Source organism: Barbatula barbatula (assembly GCF_947034865.1).
Source record: "Barbatula barbatula genome assembly, chromosome: 21".
NCBI lineage: Eukaryota > Metazoa > Chordata > Actinopteri > Cypriniformes > Nemacheilidae > Barbatula > Barbatula barbatula.
Window position 1 is genome coordinate 8,341,286 of NC_136784.1, and position 14,964 is coordinate 8,356,249.

General features: G+C 37.6%; 1 protein-coding gene across 1 annotated transcript; it reads left to right on the forward strand.

The window, feature by feature from the left end:
* Positions 1-988: 988 nt before the first annotated feature.
* Positions 989-10,164, forward strand: plekho1a (pleckstrin homology domain containing, family O member 1a). Its single transcript, XM_079484253.1, has 6 exons — positions 989-1,224; positions 1,658-1,804; positions 4,758-4,898; positions 5,143-5,247; positions 6,225-6,326; positions 6,908-10,164. The coding sequence occupies exons 1-6, from the start codon at positions 1,198-1,200 to the stop codon at positions 7,979-7,981; spliced, it is 1,596 nt and encodes a 531-aa protein (XP_079340379.1). The 5' UTR covers positions 989-1,197; the 3' UTR covers positions 7,982-10,164.
* The last annotated feature ends 4,800 nt before the right edge of the window (positions 10,165-14,964 follow it).

Consider the following 14,964-nt stretch of genomic DNA (forward strand, 5'->3'; position numbering starts at 1 on the left):
ACATTCTTCAAAATGTCTTCTTTTGTGTTCAACAAAACAAATAAAAACCGATAAAGTAATTTTTCCGTCAACGGCAAGATCTGTTTGGTCATAAAGCATTCTTCCAAAAATCTTTCTCTTTGTTCATCAAAACAAAGAAATGTATACAGATTTGGAAAAACTCAAAGGTGAGTAAATGATGACAGAATTGGCATTTTTGGTGAGTTTTTCCATCTATGATTTGTATAAAACGCAAACTGTTTCTAAAAATGTTTTGGTCCACCTAATTTCTATACCGTTGTACAGTTACACTTAATACCCAAAAGGAGTATGTGACAATATTTTATGATGCTTTCAAATCAATAGATAGAAAATACATTATCTTTTCCATTCAGTGATTTATACACCCTTTTAAGATTTTCAATTATGTTTTGACCACAGCCTTAGATTACAGACTCCATCACTTGACAGATGACTTGTGGATACAAAATGTATCAAGTGGACTGAGTTTAGCCCTGACCTCTTAGGTCATTACCTCAACCTTCAGAGCTTAAACCCTCTGGATACGCTCGAACTCCCCTCACATAATCACATCCATTAATCCCCACCCATCAGCCAGAGAAATAGCAGGTCTGAAGGACTTACTCCATCAAGCACACAATTTACTTTATATGGGATGAGCAGAGGGTTCAGTATATTTTCAGTGTTAGCCTATAGTGAAGATTATTTGCGCACCTTGAAAAGAACATTTTATACAGTTTATACATGAAAACCCCCTGTATTAAATCATTAATGTTTTAGCAGACTCCCTGAACGAATAACTGAGCATCTGATTTGTTAATGAGAAAAGGAGAAAGCGTCTCGCGCACCGTGACATCACGCTGACAGCTGCGCTCGTTCAATAGATGGAGCAGTCGAGCTCTATACGAGAATAACCCCCTCCCTCCCTCCCTGCCTCCCTCCCTCCCTCCCAAATGTGTCAATGCAACCCACAGCGTCTCAGGGAGTCACCCAAGCCAATGGAGAGCCGGTGCCCGCGTTTTGCAAACCGTCAGTGTAGACAGAGGCAGTCCAACGCTGACATACAGCAGTTCAACCTAACAAGAACACCTGCGCTGTGGACCACAGAGCCTTAAAGTGGAAGATTAAAGCGAATGAAACATCTGTTTCGAGCAGAGCGCGGAATATACACTGGAAAATACACATACTGGGACCAGCATGAAGAAAAGCCATTTGGTCAAAAGGGTGAGATTTTTATACAGTCACTGTATGCGCACGTCTTAAAAGTACGTGCAATTCATTTGTAGTGCACGTTGCTTTTTATTGATGTGATTTCAAATATATATTTTAACATCCTAATGATTCCTTTGTTATGCTAAACTGGAATACTGGGCATCTTTCTCCGCTCGTTTTCCTCGGGCGTTATTTGCTGGGGGTAGAGATCGCCCGTGATGGGATGAATTTGATTTCAATTAACCTATTTAATTGCCCACTCCCGGACTGTTTAACATTTTGGGATGTTCATTTTTTTTATTTAAATGTATGACTCGTATACTCTGTATACTATACTGTGGTAGTGAAGATGCGAATGATATCGGATGCTGTGTGAGAGTGATCTGGATGTACTGTTATGTAAGAGAGCTGATACTGTAACCGGGTGTTATTGACACACTTACAGGGTCTTCATGATGCCAACCAGCCGTCACCCCAACCGGATAAAGTGGGCTGGATCCGGAGGTTCTGTGGCAATGGGATTTTCAGGGAAGTGTGGCGAAACCGCTTTGTGATGCTGAAAGGAGATCATCTGTACATATTTGAAAAAGAGGTTAGTTTAAGAGCTGACCTATAAATTGATATCAAATAATGCATAATAATAGTTTTTAATCAAATGTGGACTGCTAAGATTTCTTCAAGTAAACAAAAAGTCGTTCTTAATCTCTGACAAAATTCATGCCGTTGATATTAAAGCTGGGATCTTCCAAAATCATCAAAGCAATCCGTAACAAGCTATCATTTTCTTAAAGATATTATATAAACGCTGACATACAGTATAAAACACCATTTGTAGCAAATATAAATCTTGTTTTAGTGTTATTACCGAAGCTGCTTAGTGGTTATGATCAGCATTTTCAAGTACCATGGATATCTTGTAAGCGATGACAATAATTTTAACGATCCCTAAATATTCTGAAAGTTGATTACAAGTAATGAGATACAGAATAAAGCATCTCTCTAAATCCAATTGTTGGTTTATTTTGGGGGCAACAAATCTTTGTAATTGAATCATATCTTGCAGCTTGTTTTCATCTTGTCAGATGACGAGTTATACCATTGGACTCTGTACCTTGGGTACCTCAGTGGTGCCGTGATTGTTCCCTCATTAGTGTATCCAAAGTTATGAACTTTGAGGATCCATCCCTCATTACGTCCCTGTGGTCTTTTAGAACAGCGATGTGATTACTTACATTCAGAGATCAAAGGTCCAGCCGCACCTGTCCATGTCCCAGTAGATGCTCAGGGCTTTGAATCCAAAGGCGTGACATCATAGCATTTAAAGTGATAGTTCACCCCAAAATAAAAATTCTGTCGTCATTTACTCACACTTTTGTAATTTCAAACCTGTATGACTTTCTTTTTTCTGCAGAACACAAAGAAGATATTTTGAAGAATGTTGGTAACTGGACCCCATTCACTTGCATTGGTTTTGTTTCCATAGTATAGAAGTGAATTGGGTCCAGTGCTGTTCGGTTACCAGCTTTCTTCAAAATATCTTCTTTTGTTTTCTGCGGAAGAAAGAAAGTCATAAAGGTTTGAAATGACAAGAGAGTGAGTAAATTATGACAGGATTTTTAGGTGAACTTCTATCACTTTAAAACAAATCACACCAGGCGAGTGTTTTGTTTGGATGTGAATACAGTGTCAGCAGGTTGCATCAGTTAGCGTGTTAGCTATAGGACTGTCCTCTGGTGATCACTGCCTCCGGCTCTGTAGTCTGTCAAGACCGTCTGACAGGGATGTGCACTACTACAGTTGACTTAGAGTTCAAGGTAGCCTCTGTTCTCGCCAATATAATGTCACCTGACATAACATATCAATTGATCTCTTCCACATTGCATAGTGCGGCAAATCTCATGCAGCACTAGTCATAAATGCTATAATTCTTTCTGAGTCCCAACTGAATCATTTGATGTTTATACATGCAGACAGCTGAGCTTCTATAACTGTGTTCAAAGTGCCTCTGTTCAGGCTCTCTCCATATATCTGGTGTGAATAATTGATGCTGTAGCACAGTGGGTCTCAACTGGTTTTGCTGGTTTTGCCAAAATTTCACTTTGATGGGGGACTACGACTAAAAAGGAATAAAACAAATGAAACATGAGATGTATACGATCACTTGGTGGTTATGTTTGGACATTTTTTCTGACCTCATTATAACACAGACTCACTATTCTCTCAGCTTTGCTTTTAAAATCTACTGGCGTTTTAGGAAACACATCAGGTAAATGTAATATTTATAGGAGCGGTCTTTATAAAGGCCTCCCGGTTTGTTGTCGATGGAGATACCTCCATCAGAATGAAGATGGTGTATTAGTGAGTTATTTTTGGAGGTGGTTAATCCAAAGATCAGGATGGCCCCCTGTCGGGAACGTGCCGTGCCAACAGTGGGGGAGTGAAATATTGATGTGGTGAAGAGAGGCCGGTCTCTTTCCCTCCAGGGGTCTTTTGCCCCATATTAGCGTCACCAGTATGCTCTTTTTGCCAGTGCGCACTCAGTCACATTTAAATGTGTGGGCCTCTGGAGATCAGCTGGATGCGTGAGGTTACGTAGAAGACCTTTGGCCATATGGGATTTTGGAGATTTTGATTTTGTTTGGAAAATCATAAAAAAACAGAATGTGATATTATTAAGTCATTTTGTAGTTTATTCACGTGGATACTATGTACAGGCTGCTTAAAGCTTGCTGTCTGGTCTGTGATCACAGATCACTTTGATCTTTACTTTAATCTCAAGATCACTGACACCAGATTAAATTTATTTGCGTAACTTGTTTGCTGTGGTGAACCTTCATCCTTATTTTTCACATCACATATTAGTTCAAGCTAATCTCACTTGGGTCTGACTTTTCTGTTTGTATCTGCAGACACGTTTGGGAACCCTCTGGGAATTGAAATCCCATTGTGGGTTTTATTTCTTAGGTTCAGTGAAATTTACCATCACATTTGGCTATAATGAGGACTGACCTGTCTTAGAATAAGGCTTTTTACACAGATGGGTCACTGGCTGAATAGATGGAGGAGGGGCTGATCTAACTGAAAACCGTTTGTAACATCTGTCGTGATTTTTGATTGCAAAATAAAAAACACAACTTATAATACTTAAACCCTACAACATTTCTCTGAACTAATGATTTTAATAGCCACAAAAATATTTGACTAATTTAAAATGCCGAAGAATACAGCCATGGAAAAGAGCCCTTTCCAATTTTTCATTTTATCAGTATTTATGGATGTATTTGCAGTATTGTAGGTCTGGAAAAACACCCAACATGTTTTCTGTTATTTTGACCTGTTTCTCCAGTTTTAATTTTCTGCAAATAAATGCAAATAGAATATTTTTATTGAAAGATTTGGGAGAACCATTGTTAGTAATTCACAGAATGAAACAAAACCTACAAACCTAAAAAGACTATACCTATAAATAGTGCAATTTTAAATCAGGAAAACTAGTGCCTAGAGATGGTCGGTCTTTGTGCTGATACTGCTCTTTTTGTGTCTAGATGAAGAATAATGGAAAGACACATGAAGTATTTGACCTGGCTCAATATGATCACTCGGAGGAATTGAGAAAGGCCAAGAGCCACAGCAAGAAGAACCACAGTAAATTTACACTGCTTCGTTGCACACAACCTGGGAACAAGGTGAGGAAAAATGATAATAATGTTGGAAAAATAGCTTGGTGGCAGTATTTTGATTTCACTTTGTGCATACTGAGGTCTTCTTTTAAAAAGCAGTCACTTCTGTAATCTACGAATCTTTTTGCTGAACTCACTTAATTTTACAATAGCAAAAATTTTCATTTATCAGAGTTTTGCTATTTTTAGCATGTCGGTATAGCTGGTGAAGTTCTGATGGTTAACATTATAACACATTTTCTTTCATTAGAGTCCAAACCTTGTGTTTCTGGCAGTCAGTCCGGAAGAAAAGGAATCTTGGATCAATGTTTTAAATACAGCTATAAAAAGAGCTAAGAACCGGGTTCTGGATGAGGTAAGCACAGACATTTAATCTATTCTCCACACACTATCCCCTCATTTCTTATCTGGTTTTGATCACTATAGATATTTCTGTTTTATTTTTGTCCTATGCACCATTTTTTAGAATACTAAAACTATTCAGTCATTCTGTTAGAAAATGAAACATTGAACATACAGTATAAACTGTCATTTTGGATTGAAAAAAATAGGATTGTTTTCAGGCTTTATAGTTATGACCACAATAGTTGACAATAACATATTTTACATTTAAATGTACATTAAATCAAAATCCTATTTGTAAAACTGCACTTCACATCCCCTAAAACGGAAGTCATCCAACAGCAATGTGTGAGGGTGACAGCATGACAAGCATGACAAAAAACAAGGTTATTTTTGTAGGTTGCTTTTCCTAAATACATTTACAAATGTTACTGTTGTATTGCTTAAAAGCAAATATGAACTTGTTTTCTTTGCAGTATTTGAGGTCTGAAAAAATACCAAGCATCTTTTCTGTTATTTTGACCTGTTTCTCCAGTTTTCATTTTCTGCAAATAAATGCAAATAGAATATATATATATATATATATATATATATTAATATTTTGAAACATTGTTAGTATAGTTCACAGACTGAAACAAAAACTATTATATAAACCTAATAAAACCTATAAAAAACTATACCTAAAGTCATACCTATAATTTTAAAGTCAGAAAAACTAGTTCCTAGAGATGGGGGGTCTTAAAACCGCAAAATTATTGCAAATTTAACAATAGATGTATAGCACGTGCTATTTATAAATCGGCTAATTCCTTTTCACACTAACAGCTGCTAAAGAAAACTGCGGAAAGTGAGACTAATTAACACATACTAACACATGGCTCTTCATGTTTTATAAGCCCTTTGTGTTGTGTAAATTAAAATCCATATATGGCTGCTGAAATGACTCTTCTATATGTTAATAATAACTTTACTGCTTCTTTTCCTCTGCAGGTCACGATTGAGGAGGAGAGTCTTCTGGCGCACCCCACACGCGATCGAGCCAAGATCCCACTTGGGCGCCGCTTGCCCACGCGGGGTCATCTCATGGCTGTGGTGGGTAGCATTCTTGTGTTGAGTTTGAGGACAGTTGTTGTTTCATGTACTTTCAGACACTTTTTATTGTTGTTTGATGCAATAGACAAATATAGCTAAAATGTGTATAACCGAGTTGTCAAACAAAATCAAAGGCAGTTTAAAGTATGTTTTCTGTTCTTAATATGCGTTTGAGGGCTTCTACATAGATTGAAAACAAAATGATGACTCATCTTGCACAACACAGATTTTTGGTATTTAAAGGGATAATTCGCCGAAAAGGAAAATTCTGCAATGACTTACTCTTGCTATTTAAAACCTATGTATGACTTTTTTTGTCTATGACACATAATAGATGGTATTTTGAGAAATCTCCCAGTGGTTTTGTGTCCATAATCTGTCAATGGGGGACAACGTTGTTTGGTTACCACCATTCTTCAAAACATCTTATTTCATGTTCTGAAAATGTAGTTATTTTAGTGTGAACTGTCCCTTTAAATGCATTCCAGAATGAGGAATTCCCGATTAGATATTTTGTAAAGGAAATACATCAACAAAGCTTGTCAAACAATTTAATTGTAATGAACATTCGCTGTTTTTAGGGATCTACCACCTCTGATGGGATGCTGACACTGGACTTGGTAAATGAAGAAGATGCTGGTATGCTTGATGATGATCAAGATGAGTGGATGAAGGACCATGAGGTCAGTCTGGATACTCTGGCTCCTGCCCGCCGACGTGCTGGAACCGATGTGTCCAGGCCACCATCCTCCGTTATGGACGCCAAGGTGAACACTGGTAGCTTACCACACCAAAGTGAGTTTCCCCATAGCTTCCAGTCTCACAGCTCTCCAAATAAAAAAAAGCTATTTGCTCTGTGCCGTAATCGCTGTGCTTCCATGGACGAAGCTCTGTCCAGAGGAGAGCGAAAAACAACCAAGAAGGAAACATTAGCCCAAACCCCCACGGACCATCTTCAGGACCTGATCGCCCAGAGGCTGCAGAGGACTCAAGAGCTCCTCACTGAGATCCAGGAACAAAAACATCATAGGGACAGGATGGGATTTTACCCCCATCTGAAAGGCATGGACTCCCCCCGACTTCGACATCTCAAGGGGTCCGACTCTCCGCACTCCAAGGGCTCCAGCTCACATAGCTCTCCCCACAGCAGAACAGACTCGCCCCCTGTTAGAGGTAAAGATTCACCTGGTTTAAAAGGGAAAGAATCGCCTCATGCAAAATCAAAAGACTCGCCTCGCTTTAAAACGCCGAAATCTAAGAGCAACTTTCGCTCGAAGAGCATCGACTCACCTGATTCGAAAGAGTCAAGCTCGCCCCATATGAAATGCATCGATCTGACTCACATCAAAGGTTCAAATTCACCTTTCTCCACGGGCTCACACTCACTCCATTCGAATTGTACAGACTCCGTTTTTTTCCAGGTCTCGTACTTGCCCCATTTAAAAAACATTAACGGTACAGACTCACACCTCAGTGAAGTGTTGGACTGGGATAGCAGGAGTGCAGCAGCTGAGCGACTGTTACAAGAAGCCATTTCATCCTGGAGAGAAGCTAGAGAGATACTGGCAGAAGTAAAGGAGCTACAAGCAAGACAGCAGCGGGCAGAGCAAATTAAAACCAAGACGCCTCACGGTGCCGCAAGCACAAAAGCCTGATGTTTAGCCAGACTTGAGGCTTCTAGGGCTATAAGATGAATGCAAAGATGATGCTTTTTCATCCACTCTGCCAAATCTCACAGTTTGTTTATATATTAACTGTTATTCCTCTGACACCTCACCCTTTCTTGCACTCTGAATAATTGTATTTTTACTTGTTTAAATAGGACCCTACTTACAATGATGTTCTGCTTCACTTCTATTGCTATTGGTAAGCACTGGATTGTGGTTTTGCAGTTGAGCAATTAAAACTGGTGAATGGTTTATTTTGATCTGAAACACATCAGGTAACAAATGTAGTAAATGGGAATGTTTTGGTAAAAGTTCAGCAGTGGGCCTAAGACCATGTGGTTCCATCTTATCCGTTCATTTTCCAAACCTGCAGGGTCAAGAATAGGGTTGGGAATCAAAAATCAATTCCAATTCTGGAATCAGAATTGAAATGTTAGGGATGGGATACTTGATATAAAATTGCAATTACTTATTTCACATTTTCGAAATGAGCTGCTTATGTCACAATAAAAGCCCTTAAGAATAAACCATATTTTTTAGTTTGTAGTACATTTTGTAGTAAATTTACCATAGTATCATTATAGTAACTACAGTTTAACCATGATTTTTGAAGTTAAACTATGGAAATACAAATAGTGAATTACAACTTTGAAGAATCAGAATCGATAAGCAGAATATTCCTGTCATATTCCCCCAAAATGACTAAAGCCTCACAAAGTTTACAAATAAAATTATTTTCTTGCTCAAGTAGTTGTCCTTCAGCAGGCTAGATTTTGTGTATCTGCAAGTGTAACGCAAAATAAGAACTATAAGAGAACTCCTGGAATGCTTTATTTCATTTTATTTTATCTTACAAAAATGCATTTATACGTACAAAATAGGGATTCGTGGCCAGTAACTACTAACGCGCATACACTGCATCGCTATTTTTATTTCAGAATTTGTTTTGACAAAGTATGTTGACCTCTTATTTTCAAAATGCTTGTGATGTTTTGAAAAATTTCTGTAGAGAATTCCATGTAAGAATGCTTCTGAATGGGAACATTGTGATTCAAAGAAGCTACTAATTAAAATCTTTTGGATCTCTGGAGGAATAGTAATTATGAGAACAATAACAGACATAATCATGAGGTATTGAATCAGGTGGGTGGATGAACAAGGGTCAACAACTGGCCCTGTAATCAATGCATGCCCATTTTTGTGCCATCTGGTGACCTGAATCTTGCAGTCTCCATGAATAAAGATTTTATGAGGAACCCATTAGATTATGGCACTTATAAAAGCCCAAACATTTAGTAATATTAGATGACAAAATGAGAGTAAATCATAGACTACTAAATGAATTATGACTGTTATGTAGGCCACGTATCTCCAAAGCAGGCTTGACTTCAGCATGCCAGATTAACACGCAAAGCTTATTCACATTGCTAAACGTACTGCTAATATCTTTGGTTAGAGGCCAAGTGAGGTCTCGCTGTTGTGGCAGAAATGTCGACTTGCGGTTTATAACATTAAGCACACACGCACATGCTGTTGATTTATACTAAAGTTTCTATACTGTATGATTATGTACACATATTATGGATTATGGGGCAAAACCTGAAGGCTACCTTTCTGTCAATGTCATGCATTCATTTATGAACATTGACTTTGTCTTTTGTATTACACACTCTCATTAACATATTTGTTATGGACATAAAAATAAACATAATTAATGTTACCCAATTTATTATTTCAATACTATACTAGACTAAAACCATAGTAGGTTTTCGGAAGGGTAGTAGATCAAATCATTTAAAGCGTACCTCATTTGTTTAGTGATGCATTCAAACATTCAGATGTTTTCAGTCTGAGTAACAGCCTGACCACACTGTTTACGTTAGTATATAGTGTGCTCGCTTAAAACATCACGGAGGCTATGACACAACATTGAGTCATCCTGTTGGCCCAGTTTCAGGTCATCATGAATCCACTTCATTGTGTCGAGCTTCAACATCTTATCAACAGGATCTTCAGCTAAACAAAATGCAAACGATGGCATGCTCTTTGTGAAACAATATGCCGTTATACAGAGCCGCTGATATTTAAATAACCACCAGCTCAGTAATTTTACTTGGAAAATATATACAGTATATACTATGTACAATACTATAAAAGGGACAGTTCACCCCAAAATCTAAATTGTGTCATCATTTATTTACCCTCATGTGGTTAAACACCTGTTTGTGACTCTTCTGTAGAACACAAAAGATATTTTAAAGAATGTTGTTAACCAAACAATACAGTAGTAGTCCCCATTTACTGCCCGACTAAAATAAATGATTTATATCCCTTTCCATTAATTTCTCACCTCTCACCATTTTAATAAGCTCTGGGGCCTCTGAGGTTCAGCACTGCATTTCATTAAATGTTGTTTTAGAAAGGAATTTTGTAATGAAATGTGAACATCAGACATGAGATGCAGCAGGACTTTAGATAAGGCGCAGATGTTTTTAAATGAAGCATGATATATACACAAATATGCATTTTTTTTACTTTTTTGTACTTGGAAGGCGTATGTAGACGTATGGAAGGTGCCCCAATTTGTGCCCGACAGGCGGATCGGTCTTAGTTAGGTTAGAAATACGGGTGGGTTAGGATTTGAATCTCATTAGCCATCAGCCGGATACAAATCAGGGCACTTTTTTACATCTGAAAACACAGGAGAGCAGGCAGTTGAGTGGAAGAATCAACTATACACCTGATTCATCTGGGCTAGGGGGAGCGTGTATGTACAAGCGTGCGGATGGGGGTGGGGTTTTGCTTTGTGAATCATCAGCCTTGCAGCATCTGGTTTTGGTGCGTATCCAGTGATTCAAATAGATTAATAAAGACATCCCAGAGACGGCATTACTGGCTTTGAGGCCTGGAGCTAGTGTATAGCCTTGCATATGCATAAATTGTATTTCCTCCGAGCAAAAGGCTTCGAGACTATGGTTGTTGAACGTGACCTATATTCACAAATAGATCTGACACTGTATTGCACAGCTTGGGGTTCATATGGTTTATAGGTAAAGTGCATTTATTTATTGGGAAATCCTCATGGGCCATTAATCCATAAAGCGAATTCACTTTATTCACATGTGAAATTATGACGTGCAAGATCTGTGGATGTTTGAATTTGGATTTTTAGGTAGAAAGCGTTAGACCTTAGGAAAACCTAGATATCAATTATTAGATTATTCTAACTTGCTTATGCGACAAAAAGAGCAACAGAAGGATAAAGATCATTACACAACAACAAGTTTGCTCACACAACAATGATTTAAAAGATATGACTATGAGGTCACATGTCATGCCCGATTAAGAAATGTACTTATGACATCATTTGAGCGATATATTATCTGCCTAAATCAAAACTGAAGTATATTAGCTTTATTTGCAGTTCCAAACATATTGCTTCCTGCTTTTGAGAGATTTTCTTGTGCAAATTCTAGCAACGTAGCTAAAAATACACAGCGTTTTACCAATACCGCATGATCAAACAAGCACGCCATAGCGCTCTGGGAGTGTAAAGGCCAAAACCTTAATGTGTTATTTCTTTCGGACCAGCGCATCCTGCACATGGCGACTTATAAAAAAAACATGACAACAGAGAGCTTTTAGAGATGCACCGGGGTTTGCATATTTTTGAGCCACTGTGGAAAACGTAAACACTCTGACAGGTTTCACACAGTCTTTCGGTGATCTTAAAATTAAATATAGTTAAGTGAAAGTTCACCCAAAAATGAAAATTCTGTTATCATTTAGGGTGACTCTTGTCATTTCAAACCCGTATGACTTTCTTTCTACTGCAAAACACAAAAGAAGATATTTTGAAGAAAGTCAGTAACCGAAGCGCAGCGGCACCCATTCACTTCTATTATATGGATGCAAAATGAAAGAAAAGTCAATGGGTGCCAGTTAACAACAATTCTTCAAAATATATATTTTTTGGTGTTCTGTGGAAGAAAGAAAGTCATGGTTCGAAATTACAAGAGGGTCAATAAATGAAGATTTTTGGGCGAACTATCACTTTAACATGCATTTTGCCCAGTGTTGCGTCTTTTTGCATCCCTGAACAAATACATTCAAATCTGAGGCACAAATTAGTGTTGCACATCCCCATCAAACATCCTTTTGTTACTTGTCCCCACCCTTACCAGCGTAAAGATGTAATTGCAGACTGTACTTCTGTCCTTTTCCTCACTTGAACCCCAAGAGTTCAAAACAGCTAGTGATACCATGTTTTATTCATGACGTGGATTGTACAGATGATTATAGCTTTGTAAAATGAACAATGACATCAGACCTCAATTATGATCACATGTTAATGACTGCTTCCTGGTGTGGTGTCACATTATAGGCTCTAGTACTTTTGGTGTAAGGATGTCTATGACCTCCATTTGTCTAATTACAATGTAGAGAGGTGACAGTTTGCTAAATCAATGGAAATGACTTCCACCCTTTGATTACAGAAAGATTGATTGGTCCGAGGCTAAATAAAAAACAACAGTGTTATCAGAGGTTTACAGCTGCTGGTTTGTAAATAAAAAACCTTCATAGGTGTTTTTTTACAGTTATGCCTGTAGTCAGATATCATTTTATCTGAGCCAAATTCATATTTTATGGGAGAATTAAAATTATTTAATATAACGTAAAAACGCTTCTCACGTAATTTCCCACCAACCAGTTATATTATGTATTTTACCTCACTCGTTCTTGTCACATGACCTCATCACTTTGCGCACATTTTTTAAAATGCATTTGACAGCCCAATTAAATAATGAAATTAACGTTAGCTATTTTAAAGAGCGCATATTACTTCCGGTTCAACACAAGGTCGGCGATACAAAAACGTACCAAAAACAATAATGAAGTCAGTGGCGCGAATGCAGATCTTACTAAAAACGTATGAATGAGATCGTTTGACGTCGAATTAGCCAGCATTAAGATTGTGTTGTCGATCCCTTTCGTACAGAGAATACGAAGTATACAGTGTGCTAATTCAGACAATGCTGTTCAGAAAGAACAGATGTCAGTGTTCAGACTTCAAGCGCACAGTTGCAGTATAGACGTACTGTTAGTAAAAATGTTTCTCTGACTAGATCACATAAAAAGGCTTAATGGTCACTCTTGGTCCTGCTCATCAGGTCTTGTCCATTCACTGCGCTGACCCCATATAAGGCTAACATAAGCTTAGGCTTTCTGATTGGACGGTTGAGTTCAGCCTGCGCCCTTAAGCTTTAGGCTGTGTGACATATGTGCACATGTTGTGTACATGGGCAGCCGGCTTCACAAACGCTTGAGACTGCGTGTACAGTGTAGCCTACATGATATCTTCACTGCAGATTCCAAATGTTGAGTCAGAAATGCTTTTTGTGTGATTGCGCTTTGTGCCATTACCGCAAAACAAATATATTTTATGCAAAACAGTATGCAAAGATGCAATGAACAGACGTGTGTCTGTTTGTCTACTACCCACAGACCTTCTGACAATGTTTATGTTATAATTATATACATGTGGTCAAACCTTAAACTAGGGCCTTTTAAAAATGGATTATGACGCAAAGATTTTACCCCTACTGCTATGAGCTTTGGTTACTAGAAACGTAGCTCCCTCTAGTGGTCTAAGGGCGAACTTACATTCAACGTGTTTTAAAAGATATATATATTCTCATCGAACTCCACAACTAATAAATTTACATTTATTCATTTGGCAGGCGCTTTTATCCAAAGCGACTTACAAGTAGTATTTTTTAATACAGTCAGCATAAAAGTTTAACAACTTGCTTTTGGATAGTAAACAATTAATCGTTAGAAAGACTCAAGCTGTGGTTAATTATTGCCACATAATAGTTTTCAGAAAACTATTTTTCTGATAGATTTGTATTTATTACTAAATTAATGTATGTGTTGGATGTGTAACTCTCACGTGTAAATGTGTCCTAAATAGTACATAAATCAACTGAGTTTGCATTATGAAATCATAGTGGTAAACTTAGGCTGTTATACAAGTTTAAAGCCAGTAGTCAGAATTTCTTTTAGCAGCCACAGTGTTGAAAGGATATTCCGTAACTTACCTTGAAATTTTTCATATTTAAACACTGGATCTCATATAAATATGATTTTTTTTCTAGTATTTCATTAATTCTATAAACATACAACGATCTTTTAGTCAGAAGATTCTTTAGTCGTAATTCAATTTCATCGGCTTTATTAATTATTAACAACGATTATCCAAAGTAAACACTCTATAAATAACTATTGCGAAGAATCATCGTGACTTTCTATTGGCCGAAGGAAGTGCGCTCATTATTAGTTAATACCACGCCCCTTCCCACTACGCTCTGGTGCGTTGTATACTTTGACAATCTGTAAATTACACAAGGCATTACAGATGTCAGTATAACATTAAAAGATGACAGGATGTTTTAGCTCTGTGTTATGTCACATGTCAAAGGCCTAGGAAAGTTACATTTGACATGCAGGATTTGTGTAATCGAATCGCGCCTCCAGATGTATATCTTATTTTTAATTAAAGACAAACATTTTCTACGCAAAATTATGGTCATAGGTCTTTCCTTTATTGTCCACATTACATGTATTCCAGGTTGCATTAATCAAAAGGATTCTATAAATCTTTCATGTAAAAAAAATATATTGAAATATCACTGTTTGTATCAGAATGAATGATTCCGGTAATAATCTCTTGAGATAGTAAAACAGTGCTTCTTCACCCGTTTTGCAAATTTGCAAAGCTGCCTTCGTGGCTCCCAGTTCATATTTTATAATCAAATTGCAGAAAGCGTTGCCTAACAAAGACCCATCTATTAAACATAAGTTGAACTTCGAGTTGTCATCTTAAATCACCAATAGGACATTTCATTCATGTATTACACTAACTCCAATAGAGTTCACAATCGAACAAAGGAGATTGCAATATTAGAGAT

Bases quoted from the DNA above. Each gene is read 5' to 3' on its own strand.
- plekho1a (XM_079484253.1), top strand. From the start codon at position 1,198: ATGAAGAAAAGCCATTTGGTCAAAAGG. The intron at 1,225-1,657 runs GTGAGATTTTTA...ACACACTTACAG, and splicing joins AAAGCCATTTGGTCAAAAGG to GGTCTTCATGATGCCAACCA. The intron at 5,248-6,224 runs GTAAGCACAGAC...TTTCCTCTGCAG, and splicing joins AGAACCGGGTTCTGGATGAG to GTCACGATTGAGGAGGAGAG.